Source organism: Mastigoproctus giganteus, chromosome 11 (genome assembly GCF_048544385.1).
Source record: "Mastigoproctus giganteus isolate SK-2022 chromosome 11, ASM4854438v1, whole genome shotgun sequence".
NCBI lineage: Eukaryota > Metazoa > Arthropoda > Arachnida > Uropygi > Thelyphonidae > Mastigoproctus > Mastigoproctus giganteus.
Window position 1 is genome coordinate 11536910 of NC_143585.1, and position 16385 is coordinate 11553294.

Sequence of the window (16385 nt, forward strand, 5' to 3'; positions counted from 1 at the left end):
ATTTGATCACAGCATCCTCGCCCGGGTCTAAATCCTGCCTGTTCTTCTCGACTGGTTTGCTCGCGATGTTTTTGCAGTCTTGACTGGATGATCTTCATAAAGACCTTTCCGATGATGGAAAGGAGGCTGATGCCACGGTAGTTCTTGCAGTCCCGGTTATCACCTTTCTTGTGGATCGGTACGATAATAGCTTTCCTCCATGTTAACGGAATTTGTTCAGTGCACCAGATGGTTTTGAGGAGTGAGTGTAGTCGGCGAAGCAGTACATCTCCCCCGGCTTTGATCGCTTCTGTGGTGACTTGGTCCACTCCTGGTGCCCTGCCATTCTTCAGGGATTGTATGGCTGCTTTCACTTCTTCTACTGTAGGCTCAACATCGACCATGGAGACCTCAGGGGGGGTCGATCGAGAGTGCTGTTGCTGGCGGTCCCTGAGGTGGGTCGTGATTATACAAAGCTTTGAAGAATTCACTCCACCGTTGCAGGCGTTCGGATGGTGATCGCACGAAGGTCCCATCAGCATTCTTGATGTTGTCACTAGTCAATTTGGTCTTTCCACTCAGACATCTGAGGGTGCGGTAGAGAGTGCGGTACTCGTTTTTGGATGCCGCCACTTCAAGATCGTCTGCCACTTGGTTCCAGTATGCTTCTCTTTCTGCTGTCATTCTTTGTCGGACTTCTCGGTTTAGCTGCCGGTACCGTTCAAAGTCGACCAACTTTGCCTGTTTCCGTTTGTCCACGAGGTCGAGGCACTCGTCTGATACCCATGGTTGCGTTCGACGTCGGGCAGGTGGACATAGGGGCTTGGCACATTCCAGGATGGCATCAGAGATCTGCTTTTCTTCTTCATTTATATCCTCGGGCACAGCCAGCATCTCGAAGCGGTTGGATAGGGCGATCTGATATGCCTGTTTGTTGGCAGCATTCATTAGCTGCCTCCAGTCCAGCTTGGCTGACCGAGATGATCTTTTTGCATGCCGTAATTTGAGCTGCACCTTAGCCCGGATGAGGTAGTGATCAGATCCACAATCAGGTCCCCTCATGGCACGAACGTCCATGAGTGATGAGCGAAATCTGGCATTGATCAAAATGTAGTCCAGGATTGCTGAGTCCTTGCCAGATGGATTTCGCCCTGTAAGTTGATGTTTTTGAGGGTGCTGGAAATGGCTGTTTCCAATGATCAGGTTGTTAGATGCTGCAAAGGACAACAAACGTAAGCCGTTGTCATTGATCTTCCCATGGCCAAACTTGCCCATTGTTGTTTCCCAACCAGATCTGTCCACGCCAATATGGGCATTAAAGTCCCCTGCGAGGATGATCACTTCTGTCTGCGGAATTGAATCCAGCGTATGTTGGAGCTGGTTGTAGAAGTCATTCTTGGTCGGGTCCAGGCTAGTCTCAGTTGGCGCATAGGCGGAGATAATATGGGTCTTGATGGTGCCCTTGACAGTAAGGACTGCCAGGCGGTCCGATATTGGTTGGAAAGCGATCACACTACTGGTGGCCTGAGCATCGACCATAAAGCCCACTCCTGCTTCTCGTTTCTCACCACCAGAGTAGAATAGCATAACCGCTTCATTAGGTGCTGGTGGTTGGATGATCATCGTTCCAGACCCGGTGAGTCTTAATTCGGATAATGCCGCGATTGATATCTTGCACCTAAGTAGTTTGGAAAGTTCGAACGGGGCACCAACGTGGTGCCCCGTTCGAACTTTCCATTCGCCAATGTTAATTGTCCTTTTGGGCGTAGTAAGCTTATTGCTGTGGCCAGTGGTCCACTTCACACCAGTACCCTGGGTCCCCAGTGCTGGCGCATCGGCTACCCCGGATGCGGTAACATTGTTGTAAGAGCTTGTTCCGAATTTCATGCGGTTTCTTGCCTAGTTTCCCCGGTTTCCCGGTTCTGGTCATTTCGGCAGGATGACCACCCTCCTCCTTTCGCAGCCGGGCTTGGGACCGTCCGACCTACCTCCCCTAAACGTTTGTACCAATATTTTTGAGACACCCTGTATATAGTAAGTTGGGTAAATATAGCACACTGGGTAATATGCCGGATATGCTGCTGTTAATAAAACCCAAGTATAGATGCCGATACTATTCACATGGTAACAACCACGGACGTGGCGCTAACCATCTTGAGGCATATGGTGATGACGGAAAGCGATTTCGACTGATTTTCACCAGAATTACAAGGCATTTATGTCTGTTTATGATAGCCATAACTTTATAAATTACAGGAAAATGTAGAAGTGAAAGGAAAAGTAAAACATTTGTGTAAATAAAGTGAATAGGTTTGTTAAAGTATCAGGCCAGATATGTATGTTCATGGCATCAGTAGGCCGCCATGTTTAAAATGAATTATCTTAAGCGGGATTTTTAAAAAAATGGATGTAATTTGGGGTTATACGCCTCGCAGTCAAGGGGTAATATGCCGTGTGCGACATATTACCCCGAATCATTTTATGTTTTTTAGTTTTAAAAACATAACATGATTATGTTTTTATCAGTAAGTACACTTACTTTGCTAGTACCTATATTTTGTTATTATAGACTAGATCCCCTCGAACATATGTTAAGAAGAATTTACCAGCAACTTGGGGTGAAGAGGACCTACAAAAGGCTGTTAACGAAGTTAAGAAAAAAAACGACATTTGTTCGATCAGTTTCCCAAACCTATGGGGTTCCTCTTCGCACTTTAATGAGGATAACTCATTATTCTCATTAAAGTGCGAACAGGAATGAGCAAACCTGAATACCTGTAGGATAGTCAGAGTTCCTAGATCTACAGTAATACGACACATAACAGCCACCCTGTGCGTTTGGTAGTAATATTCATCGTGGTGTGGAGCTACCCAATCAGTAATAATGTAAGAACAACAATACTGACGTAGCCCAGTGGTCAGGATCGAGAATACTTAGCACGCGTTCCTTGAGTGACCGGCCCGTGACTACTAAATACGATAAATATTTGTATTGACGATTTATTGTAAACTCTACTGACTTGGTTGTCGTGCCGGAGTGTAAACAGAAAATTTTATTTTTTTTTTAATAATAAAGCACTGTGTCCCGGTCCATAATCTGTAGAGGTGACATCACATTTTGTGAAGTATTGCACTGAGTGGGATAAAAGGTTTAGAAATCACTTCGTAAATGATGACACTATGGGAACGTTACATTATACAGCCTTAAGAGCAATTGACTCTACATAAGAGCCTAGCAGCAATAACTACATACAGAACAGATACATACAAATAAGTACACAGAGAACAGATACATACAAATACACAATGAATGGTTCAGACTGCACTTGATTGATAATGACACTATGGTAACGTTGCATTGTATGGCTCCTGAGCCACAAGAGCAATGTGACCCTTCATGACAGCAATAGGGCTCCCAGAGAACACAATGCATGCATATACACTGAGTTGAATTAAAGGTTCAGATTTCACTTGATAGTTAATGACAATGTGGAATGACAACATTGCATTATATAGCTCCTCAGACTGCAGAGAGTAATGTGACTCAACTTAACAGCAATAGGGCTCGTAGATGACTTTCATCAACCGATGAAATACCACCACTTTGCTTATTGGAGGCTTCAAGTGGTGAAACCCATGTTTAGTCTTTAGAGCAAAGTTTCCGGCATCCCCCTCTCCCCATACTTCTCCTTCAACCCATGCACGGTACTAAGTACTATAGGTTTTGATACCTTTCGTGTTTGGGGTTTTCATAAAAAAAAAAAAAAAAAAAAATAGAGAACAGAAACAAACATATACACTGAGTTGGATAAAAAGTTGACTTCACTTGATTGTTAATGACACTGGGAACATTGCATTATATATCTTCACAGACACAAGAGCACTATGACCCTGCATAACAGCCTCGCAGCATATATGTTCACAGAGAACACACATACATATACACAGAGTTGGATAAATGGTTCAGGCTTCACTTGGTGGATGATGACACTGTTCGAACGTTGTATTATACAGCTCCTCAGCCACAACAGCAATGTGACCCTAGATAACAGCAATAGGACTCCCAGAGAAAACGTCCATACACATGCTGACTTTCCACGACCAAAGCCATATTAATTTTGATATATGTAAGGCTTGAAAATATTGAAACGTTTTTATGCACTACTGTGTGAAATAGTTTAGAAAAGCTTCTTTTTTCTGGGGAGTGGTCTAAAATCTTATACAGACCACTTGTCACATTTTTTGAATACCAGAAGTATGTTAATCTGATTGAAATTCTTTGGATAAATGCCCAGCCTCAGATATAAGTTACAAATATGAAGCATGATAGCTTTAAGAGTAGTGACAGACTTTTTCCAAAATACGGTTGGTGAGTCATCTGGGTCTTTTGTATTGTCATTTTTCAGATTTTTCAATGATGAGTTTTAGTCATCCTCATTAATCAAGAGGTCTCAAAAATGAAACCAAAAGCTCCATATCAATAGTCTCAATCCTTGACAAATTTTTGGCAAATACTTCAGCAGTGTGGAATTCACTACTAAATATCTCAAGCTGGACATCATTTTACAGTGCTTGAGCAGATTTGACTGGGGATACCTCTATTCAGAGTCGATAGTGGATTCCACTATTGCCTTGTACAAACAATTGACGTTAATTGCACCCCGTGGTGCATCCAAGAAAGTTAGGATTTATAGCAAGTCGAATCGGTGTTTTAATTAGGAAACCAAGTTGGTCGTCATCAGGAAGCAGAAGGCCAACCAGAAATGGCAGAAATCTCAACTTTACTCAGACCTCACTGTATTTAAAAAGAAAGAGCTTATTCCTAATAAAGAAAAGACAAGTCCTAAAACGAGCTGGACTTGATATGTTGAAGAAGGGTAGAACGATTCAACAACACCAGACAAAGCATCGTATCATTGATCAAAACTTGTCCAGGAATCGGTACAGTGTAACCTTCTGCAGGCAAATTTTCCAGATCCAGATCCCCTCCTTCGCAGGAGGACTGGTTACCTAGGGCACAGATGAATGATATAAAAATATCTAGTGAGACCCTGATTAATGTCATCAACAAATTACCTGACAAAGCTACTGTTGGACCAGACGGTTTCCCATTATTCATAGTAAAAATATGCAGCACGTACATTACTAAAATCTTGAAGAGTTCCATCAATTTGGAGATCTTACCATATCAAGCCCATTCCAAAGATTAGGAAACCCAAATCTCCGAAAGATCTGCGACCAATTTCCATCAGCTGCTGTTTACTTAAAATCTTTGAAAAAGCGATTCAGCCAGCAATTGCCCAGCACTGCTTTGGTCACAGGCCCGAGTACCTTCATACCGTTCTGCATAAGAGATCAACAACTACAAATCTTCTAGATACCCCCTTCAGATTCCAACATGCCATCAATCACAAATCCCAGATTGACATCATCTTCCAGGACATTTATCGGCATACGACAGATTACATGTACCAACTCTCTTTACTGTTCTGAAGCACTACTTCGGTCTGGCAGATACTTTGCTACACATCTTAAAGTCCATCCTACTTCTCAGACATCTGTCTGTTACTGTTAACGATTTCCAGGTAATTTTCGACATCACAAGAGGCATCCCACAAGGGAGTGTGCCCTCAACAATTCTCTTCGCAGAAGTTTTGGAACCTTTCTAGCATGTAATTCTAACTTTGTGTTTTAGGCCAACGATCCGAAGTTCTACGTGAGTTCAAACCATCCTGATCAGATACTGAATATTAACCAACAGGCCTCTACACAGATAATGAAACTGGAAAACTATCTAGCCATAATTGAGTCGTATATGAACCCATACAAATTTGCTCAACTACCGATAACCAAAAAAAAAAAGAGTTAAAAATGATGTTCAAATCTTCGTTGGCGGCAAAAGGGTAATTTCTCACATTGGATGTTGGATGTTGGACTCACCCCACCTTGGATGTTGGACTCACCTTCCAGCCACACGTTGTCAGGATGAGACAGAAGACATCCGCGGAACTTTGGGCAGTGCGTCAGGAGCTCCTTGGTGTGCATCAGCCAGCGCTGTTTTGTCGGAACAATCTGAGGTGCATTACTCCTGTTCCTCGCTAAGCATCTGAAATTTGGCCATCTGCTCCTGCCTCCCACCTAAAAAAGTACCTCAATCTGGAATATTGGCTGCTTAGATGGATGAACAGGGTGGAGGGTCACCCTTTTACTATCTCTAGACCCATCCTCCAAGCTAATCTAGGGACCACTTACCTGGAGATTTCTCATTACGACAAGAAATGTACTCATGCTCGCTTGGCTTATCACAGTCCGAATAGATGCTCCATCTGTTCGTACAGATGCTCCATTTGGGCCAGAGATTAACATGGATCTGTACCACCGTTAATCTCTGGCCCAAAGAAGACAAGATGTGAACGCCATCACTCCTACCACCCTCTCCCGTTTACACTTACAAACATTGATTCCCTTAGGGGCACGTTTCCGGCCAACTGCCTGCAAATCTACAATAAACTGGGCATCAACCCTGATAAGTTTTGTAAGGACAAGTTGTACAGAAAGGTATGCCTCAAGGAATGTTACCAACTATTGTTACCTGTGACGATCACCTACAACTGGACATTTTTCCTGCTGCATTTTTTATTTATTTTTTTTTATTTTTTTTATTCTTGTATTTTTATTTTTTAGTTTTTTATTATTTTTATATTTTTAATTCTGATGTCCATTGCTATAAAATTTGTTTTATTTGAAGCGTATGTAAGTTAAATTATGCAAATATCTCGGGTCGGGCACGCATGTACTATTGTACATTGTACACATGGTTCCTTGCACCTCAGTATGTAAATCTGACACCCTCCTGGCACACTGTCATCCTGGGGTGACTCACAGTTTCTTGTGGTTAATAAAAGGATAATAATAATAATAATAATATATACACTGAGTGATCACTGGATTACGTCCACCTACCTAACACTTCGTAGGTCCTCCTTTTTCCCTCAGTACAGCAGCTATCCGACGTGGCATTGATTCAATAAGATGTCCTAAGTTTTCTGGAGGTATGGCCAACCAAGCTGTGTGTAATGCGTGCAGCAATGCAAGTATGGAGGTGATTGGTGATCCAGACTCCTGATATGCTTTTCCATAGTGTCCAACAAGTGCTCCATAAGATTGATATCGGCGGAGTTCGGAGGCCAATCGATATGCTGGAAGTCAGAACTATTCCTCAAACCATAACTGCACAACAGGTGCCCGATGGCTCAGCGCATTGTCATCTTGGAAGAGACCATCGCCATTCGGGAAAACATGTATCATACCGAAGTGTACACAGCCAGCAAGCAGTTGACGATAGCGGACGTCACTGATACATTGTTCCACTTGCACGTTCCTGTCAGTGAAACATGCTCCCCACACCATACAACCGTCTCCAGAGGCCTGCACTTTTCATACCGTGCATGATGGATCAAGAGCCTCGTCTTGTTGATGCCAAATCCGTACACGACCATCCACGGAGGAGTAAATAACGTGACTCCTCCGACCAGCACACCTTCCAGTCTTCTAGCGTCAAACTTTAGCATTAGCATTAGCTAATGGCATTTGATGCAAGAAAGCAAGCTTATGCAGCATCAGCCAAAAAAAAAAAAAAACCACTTCCACTTCACCCCTCTGTTCGTTCAAAATACCTGTCCAGCTGAGCCTTAAACTTATTTAGGCTATCAACCTCCACCACAAGGGATGGAAGTATGTTCCACCAACCAACCACCCGCTGGCTAAAGGCAAATTTCCGCACGTCTATCCTACATCTGTCTTTCCTCAATTTGAATTTATGCCCTCTCAGGTGATTTTTCTGAGATAGAGGAAGAATCCCATCAGCATTGAGCATGCTTAAACCATTCGAGGCTTTATACACCTCTATCAGATCACCTCGCTGGTGCCTAGTCTCCAGACACTGTAATTTGCAAAACTTAAGCCTTTCTTCGTAAGAGCACCCCTTTGTTCCATTCACTAATCTTGTTGCCCTTCTCTGTACTCGTTCCAGCATATCTACATCCTTCTTGAAATGAGGCCTCCAGACCTGTATACAGTACTCTAGGTGTGGCCTGACCATCGCCTTATACAATGGAATAATCACCTCCTTATCCCTGCTGGAAAAATTCCTGTATATCATTGACAATACTCCATGAGCTACTCTTGCAGCCCGTCTGCACTGCTCAGAGAACTTCATATCTGCCTGCACAACCACCCCCAAGTCCCTTTCATTCTCTACCACTGTCAGTGTTGTACCACAGAGTTGATACATTGCTCTGGGGTTGCTGTTTCCCATGTGTAGTACTTTACATTTGTCAATGTTAAACTTCATTTGCCACCTCTCAGCCCATCTGCTCAACCTTTCCAGATCCTGTTGCAGCAGCATAGTGTCAGTAGTGTCCTTGACAACCCTGCCAACCTTCGTATCGTCTGCAAACTTGGACATTAAGCTTGATATACCATCATCAATATTATTTATAAATACAGAAAACAATAATGGACCCAACACTGAGCCCTGAGGGACTCCACTAATAACATTAGTCCACGATGAGCAGTGTCCATTGATTACCACTCTGTCTTCTCCCCCTCAACCACCCCTTTATCCATAGCAGCAATTTACCTCCAATCTCACACTGCTCCAATTTGTATAGCAGTCTTCCATGTGCAACAGTATCAAAAGCCTTTCTAAGATCCAAGTATATAATATCAAAGTTATTCCCTGCATCCAGTTCTTTTGTGACTGCATCATAGTATCCAATCAAGTTGGTCAGGCAAGACTTCCCCTTAACAAAACCATGCTGTGTCTGAGCTGTAACTGAAGTCTTGTCTAAATGATCCTGCAGTGCTTCTTTAACCAGTGCCTCCATTAATTTTCCTGGAACAGAAGTTAAGCTCACAGGTCTATAATTACTTGTGTCAGCCTTTGATCCTCCTTTGTGAATTGGGGTCACATTTGCACATTTCTAGTCTATGGGTACCTCCCCTGAGTCCAAGGTAGCTCTCATAATTATGGCTAAGGGTTTGCTTACTTTCTTTGCTGCCTCCTTTAATATAACTGGATAGATCCCATCCACTCCGGGTGCCTTTCTTGTGTTTATCTTCAACAGTTTCTCCTCCACTTTACTCCCAGTTATTTCAAAATTCTGTAGCTTACTGCTAGAGTTGAATACACCTCTGGCATTCCCCTTGCTGAATAACTCCTCTTGTGTGAATGTCGATGCAAAATATTCATTTAGTTTGTTAGCTACCTGAGCAGAATCATCAACAGTTGACCCATCAATATCAAGTGGACCAATCTGATTCATCCCCTTCCTTCTAGAGTTTACATAAGTAAAGAACTCTTTGCTGTTTTTCTTTGCATCCCTTGCCAAGGATTTCTCGTAATCTGCCTTCGCCTGCCTAACCTCCTTTGTAACTTGGTTGCATATCAACTTGTATCTATCATAGGCTTCTGTGTCACGTGTTAATTTATATGTATCCCATGCATTTTTCTTCTCTACCATATGTCTCATTAGTTCATCTGAAATCCATTTAGGCCTTGAACAGTATTTCGTAGTTGGTATGTAAAGCTTAGTAGCTTCCAAGATAAGTTCTTTGAATGCTTCCCATTTTGAATTTGCTGTTGGTAACGTCATCAGTTGGTCCCACTGTATATAATTTAAATACTGTCTCTGTCCATCGTAGTCGCCTTTACGGAAGCAATAACCCTTCCCTTTACCCCTAATGGTAGTAACCTCTTTGAGTAAATCCCACTTCAGCACACTGTGATCACTGCCACCTAGTGGTTCATTTATCTGCAGATTCTTAATGCATGAAGAATCACTGCTGATAATCAAATCAAGAGTATTACTCCCTCTAGTTGTCTCCCGAAAATGCTGATGTAGAAAACAATCATCCAATAAATCCACAAAAGCCCTGCTAGTGCTTGAGTAACCAGCCCCCAAATTCCAGTCAAAATCTGGGAAATTAAAATCTCCAATTATAAGACTCTCTGATTTACTGGCCTACTCTATTTCCCTGTACAGTTCCTTATTATACTCATCAGAGTCATTAGGCCTATAGCACACTCCTACTCTCAATTTTGATCTCCCAATGCTTATGTCACACCAAACTGACTCAACACTGCACTGTCCAGCGATGTCGACTGGCTTCACTTCCTTGGTTTTTATGTGTTTCTTAACTAATAGCATAACCCCTCCCCCCTTCCTATCCTGTCTATCCTTTCTGTAGACGTTGTACTCCCCAAATTACAGTTCTGCATCCCTTATATCTGTGTGACACCACGTCTCTGATATCCCAACAATATCTGCCTTTGATGTTTTGAGCAATACCTCAAATTCATCAAATTTATTGACTAAACTCCTAGCATTGGTGTACACGCAAGTATACCTGCACCTGTTTCTATTCTTAGCTACCCTAACACAACCCATGTGTTTACTTGTCCCGCAATGGCTCCCAGCAGTCTCTGAAATACCATGCATCTTGTTTTTCAGGCTTCTGCTCATTCTAATAGAAGCAGTGCAAGAATCTCTTTCACATCTCCCAGTGGCTACTGTCAATCTATTGGTCTTTGTCTCCCCCCAAGCTAGCAGTTTTCCGACCCACCTAACACTGCCTCGATAGCATCAGCAAATATTCTTGCACCCTTTCTATTTAAGTGTATCCCATCCCTGTAGAAGCAATCTCTCCTGTTAACAAGTACAGTCCAGGCTGAAAAAAATTCTACCCCTTGAGCCTTGCACAATCTTTCCAGGGCCGAATTGATCGACAAGGCTCTCATCATATACTCCCTCCTATAGTGTCTGGGCAGAATTGCAGACACTTTCAAATTCAATTATCTATGATGCCAAGTTGGTAAAGCTTAGCTTTAAACAGGCCATGTCCTGTAAGGAGGAAGGTGGTATTCCGACCGGGGTGAAACCACGCTGGCGCATTAGGGTAAAGCTTGGTGACAATGGGGAGGAATCTTGTAGTCACTGTGCTTTTTCTATGCCGCTCCATCTCCTTTGCCAAATCTGTACAAGGTGGTCGGTGATTCTTCTTCTCTCAGAGTTGCGGTCATTAGTGAAGTCAGTGGTGAAATCATATATTGTAGCGGATGTGTTTCTAGCAAGATGGTAGTGCAGACCGCCGCGGGTAGCCTTGAGGTTCAGGGGAGAACCCCTGCGAGGACGTGGAGGGCAGCCATGCTAGCCGTTCTAGTTGCTCTCGTCATGGTAAGGAGAATGGTCCTCTGAATGGTTTCGATGATCCGTTTATTCACTTCTAGTCCCGCCCTTATGTACCAGACAAGGGAGCCCTACGTGATGGCAGGGATGAAGGGAACTTTGTAGTAGAGGGACAGGGTTGTACGGCTGAGTCTCCAGTCCCTGCGAGTGACTCTAGCGATGAGGGCCGCGTATCTTCTTATCTTTTTTTAAATATATTCTAGGTGTTAATTCCAAGGTGTTGCCAGTTCCTCCAACATCATGTCTTAAGGTGAGTTGTTTCATTTGTCAATCAACAGATTACATTACAGCAAGGCTGTTCAATGTGCCACGGACGACAGCTATTGGATCAGGTTCGTGATACTGCAGGCATGAGCTTTGGCTGTTGCTGAATAATCACTAATGATTCAAGAGGAACAGTACAAATAGGCACAGACAAACATCCCTGGTTAGTCCACAAATCATTACTGAGTACTTTTTTACGGCGAAGAATTCGAGGACAGGTGCTTCCCTGAGTCGTATTTCAAGTCTGAGTACTCGACGAGGATATATTTATTTAGACAAATGTGTTTGATCAGTGTATTGGGTAGGGGAGCTGAACTGTCAAGTGTAATTACAATAGAATAAATTGAGAAAGCCCGAAAGGTAATAGCAGATTATCTGAAATTAAGATTAACATAAAAATAATCTAAAAATCATAAAAATTGTACCTAATTCTGTAGGTCCTCGGACTTTAACTACGTCGTTAAGGGGTTGGCAGCCAAAATTGTAGGAGCCACAGTTTTTCTGTTATGATGTACACGTACGAAACGTATACATCGTAGCCGAACCGACAGACACCAAAAGGAAGGAATAAAATATAAATAAAAATAAATGTAAAATCCTGAATTATGCTGACATAATTCTGATAAAATCTGTTAAAGGAAAATTGAATGAAAGATAGAATTAAAAATGAATGAAGACAAAAAGCCCAGTATGAAATTTAAGATAAAAGAATAGTCATGTTTTAACAATTTACTGTATGATTAGACCAGAGTGGGTGAAATTAGCGGAGTGTAGTGAATATAGAGATACATCGGGGACCAAAGATGCAGGCTGATAGTTCTATCTATATTTATATCAGTTGTAGAAACATCAAATACATTTGAATCATCATCAAAAATCATCATCTTCGAAAAAAAACATCAAATACAAAAGAAACATCATCAACAAATACATTTGTCTATATTTCATTATGTTTGTTCGGTATTTCTTTTACTAATACTCGGGTTGTTCCCCGGATCCATAATCCAGTTTAATAAGTTAATACTCTTTCTTTCTTTTTTAGATGTTCAGTTATATCATTATATCCTATTTTTTTAAATCAATATTATATATATTTATAATATTTTTTTAAATCAATATTATATATATATATATATATATATATATATATATATATATATATATATATTTATGACTTTTTTTCCCTTTATGTAGATTTGTCCATCATGTCCAACGAAGTTTCATTACCAAACCATGCTTTCAGAAAACACGATGATCACAATCTCTCTCCTGCGGATATACAAAAGGCAAAGGAGGAACTTGGTGAGGACCCGAATACGAGAGATAAATTCATCGAATTGCTCCGAGACAGGTTGAAAGGTATGATAATTTAATTACGTGCCTGTTGCACACTTATTCACAGACCATTGTGATTAATGGTGTTGAATGACTTCGACGGTGACACTGTATTGTTCCCTGTGGGTTATTATAATCATCTTCCTCCCAACACCTGGTGTAAAAGACCTGTGACCCAAAGGAGCGAGGAATTTTTATAGGCCCTTTTCACAATATGGTTGAGTCGATCTCAGATGAGAGAGTCATATTTTTTTCTCCAGAAACTCGGGTTCTTCATACAACAAAAAATTCAACTCAATTTACAGGCAAATTATGTACAGCGTAATACCCCCTAAGTTCCTGATGCATCTAAAATAGTACAACAACGAAAGTATTGTCCCTAAACTTTTTTTTTTATAAATATTAATTTTTCATTTATAATTTATCGACAAGGGAGCAAAGAGAAAGTCAACTGTTGAAAATTCATCATAGAGTTTGAACCTCAGCCTCCCTAAGTACAAAGTTACTACTAGAACAGAAATATGGGTCACGGGAAAGATACAGAGCGATGAAATGTGTTGACGCCCACAACGGCTAAACGGTATCTGTAACTTTGCTAGTGGGTAAGCTGCTGAAGGCGATTTAAATAAATAAATAAATATGCTGATTCTGAGAAATTAGGGTTAAGAGAGTAAAAAACGGGAACATCGCTTTGTTTCTTGTGTAAAAGGAAGAAAAGCATGAACTAATCATTTATGTAATAAAATCGACGTAAATCTGTATCCACACAGCTGGGTTGATTACAACTCAGCTGTGTGGACTAAAATTTCGTTGATGTATTCAAGAGGTACTTCGAATAGATCTTCAGAGAAAAGACCTTCCACAGCAAAGAAGCACCATGTGAAAGTAGCTGAGAGGTAAGAAATTAGCGACAGAGTTGTTTCTTAGAAAATGTCGAGCGTAAAGTTCTGTCAACCCTGGGAATGGAGATAGTCTCTGTAGAATAGATCAAACATGTAATAGCACACAAGACCTCGTATTCCACAATCTTAAAAACATCTCTGTGAACACCACATGTCTCTTCGAGTAGCACAATGCTATCGTCATCGTCTTTCCCACACTTACTGGAAAAAGCCCTGGTTCGAATCTCGTTGTTGGTGCGAGCAATTTTGCATTGAACACCTGTTCTGGAACATATTCATTGTCTGTAATTATTTTTTATATTTTTTAATTCAGTCGGGAAACTTTCTGCAGCCACGAAATCCGCTGATGGAGACTCGCCTACAAGTTTCACTTTATGAAGGCCATATCGATTTTTAAACCTTCCAAACCAGCCTCTGGTAGCTGAAAAACGTATCCCGCCAGTGCTATCACCAATTTCACCAGAGTGTAGATTAAGGTGTTTTGGATTTTCACGAATGATAACAGAACTTAACGGAATTTTAAGTTGAGTTCGGTCTTCTCTCCACAGATTAAAAGCTTTTTCCATGTTTTCTCTTTTAACAACACGAGTTACAGAGCCAATTTTTGAAGCAATTAGAATGTTTTCACATAACCGACTGGTGAGGAGCAGTTGTGCGATAGCACACTCTCTTTGAGTACACCGGGTTTAAGCCGCTGACTTCTAAATACGGTATATCTGCCAGCCCGCACTGGACCAGCGTAGCAGATTACGCTGGTCCAGTGCGGGTCCATTCGTGTTGGTTCATTTCCCAACATGAATATTCCAGGAGGCTTCCATCTTGCAGTGGGATGATAATGGCTACAGTTTTACGGACGATTTTTTTTTTCAAATTTCTTGATTGATCGTACCGTTGACTCATTAGTTTTATGTTTTGCCACTGACGCGACACTTTCACATTAGAAATTTTGTCTAATAACGCAATTTTACTCAATAATGTCACCTACTTTGATCTTTTCACCACTCCCTTGTTATTCGTAATCATTGAGAATGGATGAAAGCAGAAAAACTAAGAGAATAATGAAATGGAAACGTACTGGTAGGAGGGGAAGAGGAAGACCGTGGAAAAGAGCTATGGATGACCTAGTAGAAGAGTTAAGGAATATGAGAATAAGAGTTGGAGAAGATTGAATTCGTGGAGGGCTTACTGGTGGAACATCCTTGAGAAGGCTAGGACCCACCCTGGGTTATGACAACAGTAGAAGGGGTTAGAAAACCTGTCCACAATAAAGTCACTTTCTTTTAACCGGTGGTTTACTGTACTTTAGTTGTTTCCTTTTTTATAATCTCAATAATGCAAATATTAAAATAGAATTAATGAATTACAAAATATTATTGTAAAGTTTTAGGTGCATCAGTGACTTACGCAATATTATGGCATATATAATGTGTCTGTAATTTTTGTGTGTTTTGTGATCAATATGTCTGTGTTCTTGTGAACACACATGAGTTTCCGGGAGAAAAATCATTGCACCCTTGAGGCCAACTAACTCAGCCACGTTGTGACAAAGGCGATTAAAAAGTCCTCACATCATCGACGTGATTCAAACTCAAATCTTTTCCACCAAGTGTAGGAGGATGTCAAATCTACAACTGTGTTACCTGTGAGTGAAATTGTAAAACAATTTTACATATTTAAATGTTCTTGGCTTCCCTTTTATAGATAATATAAAACTGGAGTTATTTCTGTCATGATTGACTCTGATCATTAGCACTGTTTTATCAAACAGCGGAAAAGGACTTTATCTCAAGGAGCGATTCCCCTTTTCTGCTTTCTTTCTTGAGGGTGAGGAAGTACAATGTAGAACGAGCTTTCAACACCATAAAGAACTACTACACCTGTCGGAAGAACAATCCAGAGTACTACAAGACTTCAGATCTTGCTGAACTGCAGCCGCTATTCTCGAACGATATTTTCATTGTCTTGCCCTACCGAACACCGAAGGGAGAAACAGTTGTCATTGCTGACATCGGTGAGAAGCTATTTCAATTTAAACTTCATAATGAAAGCCTTTTTCTAAATATACATATAACTGTGATATTATAATTTTTGTATAAATTCAGAATTCTGATTTTATGTAAATCTTACCGTTTTAAGTCTAATTCACTTAGACCTTGACGCAGTCTTCTTCTCAGGTGCTCAAGGTTATGTAAGAGATCAAACCCTCCATATGCAATGAGTTGCGTTGATGTATGGTATAGTTAAGCAGCAAATTCAGGAGTTTGCTTACTACTTGCCATTCCAGTAGTAATGTCCAGAAAACTGTTGTGGTGTCACCCGAACAGTTTCCCCAATAAAAATATTAAACAGGCTATTCTGAATGCAGGAGAAAGAATTGTGTATCCTTGAGAAAGTCAGGGCTGCCCACCACATTTGGTTTTCCCTTGAAATTCGCATCATCTAAAATTTGCACACAGTGTGCAAGTGGGTATTTCCTGTTTATGGGATACAGCCAAATTTTCACTACCCTACCTATGTCTATTGTTTATGCCAGCACTAACTCCTCGACCTCATCAATTGTTTTTTTTATCCGGCTAACCCCCTCACACATACAGACCACACCCACACACACATCAAGACGTTGATCAAGAACTAGTTTAGGTTTCCAAGAAGGAAC

At 41.2% G+C, this 16385-nt stretch overlaps 1 protein-coding gene across 1 annotated transcript in view; it reads left to right on the top strand.

Moving 5' to 3' along the window:
* LOC150077711 (alpha-tocopherol transfer protein-like) overlaps positions 1-16385 on the top strand; it is a 90862-nt gene that overhangs the window by 36412 nt on the left and 38065 nt on the right. Inside the window, exons 2-3 of the mRNA XM_090384257.1 lie at positions 12687-12851; positions 15498-15740. Coding sequence (XP_090240383.1) covers positions 12698-12851; positions 15498-15740 — 397 coding nt within the window. The 5' untranslated portion in view covers positions 12687-12697. The remainder of the gene's footprint in view (positions 1-12686; positions 12852-15497; positions 15741-16385) is intronic.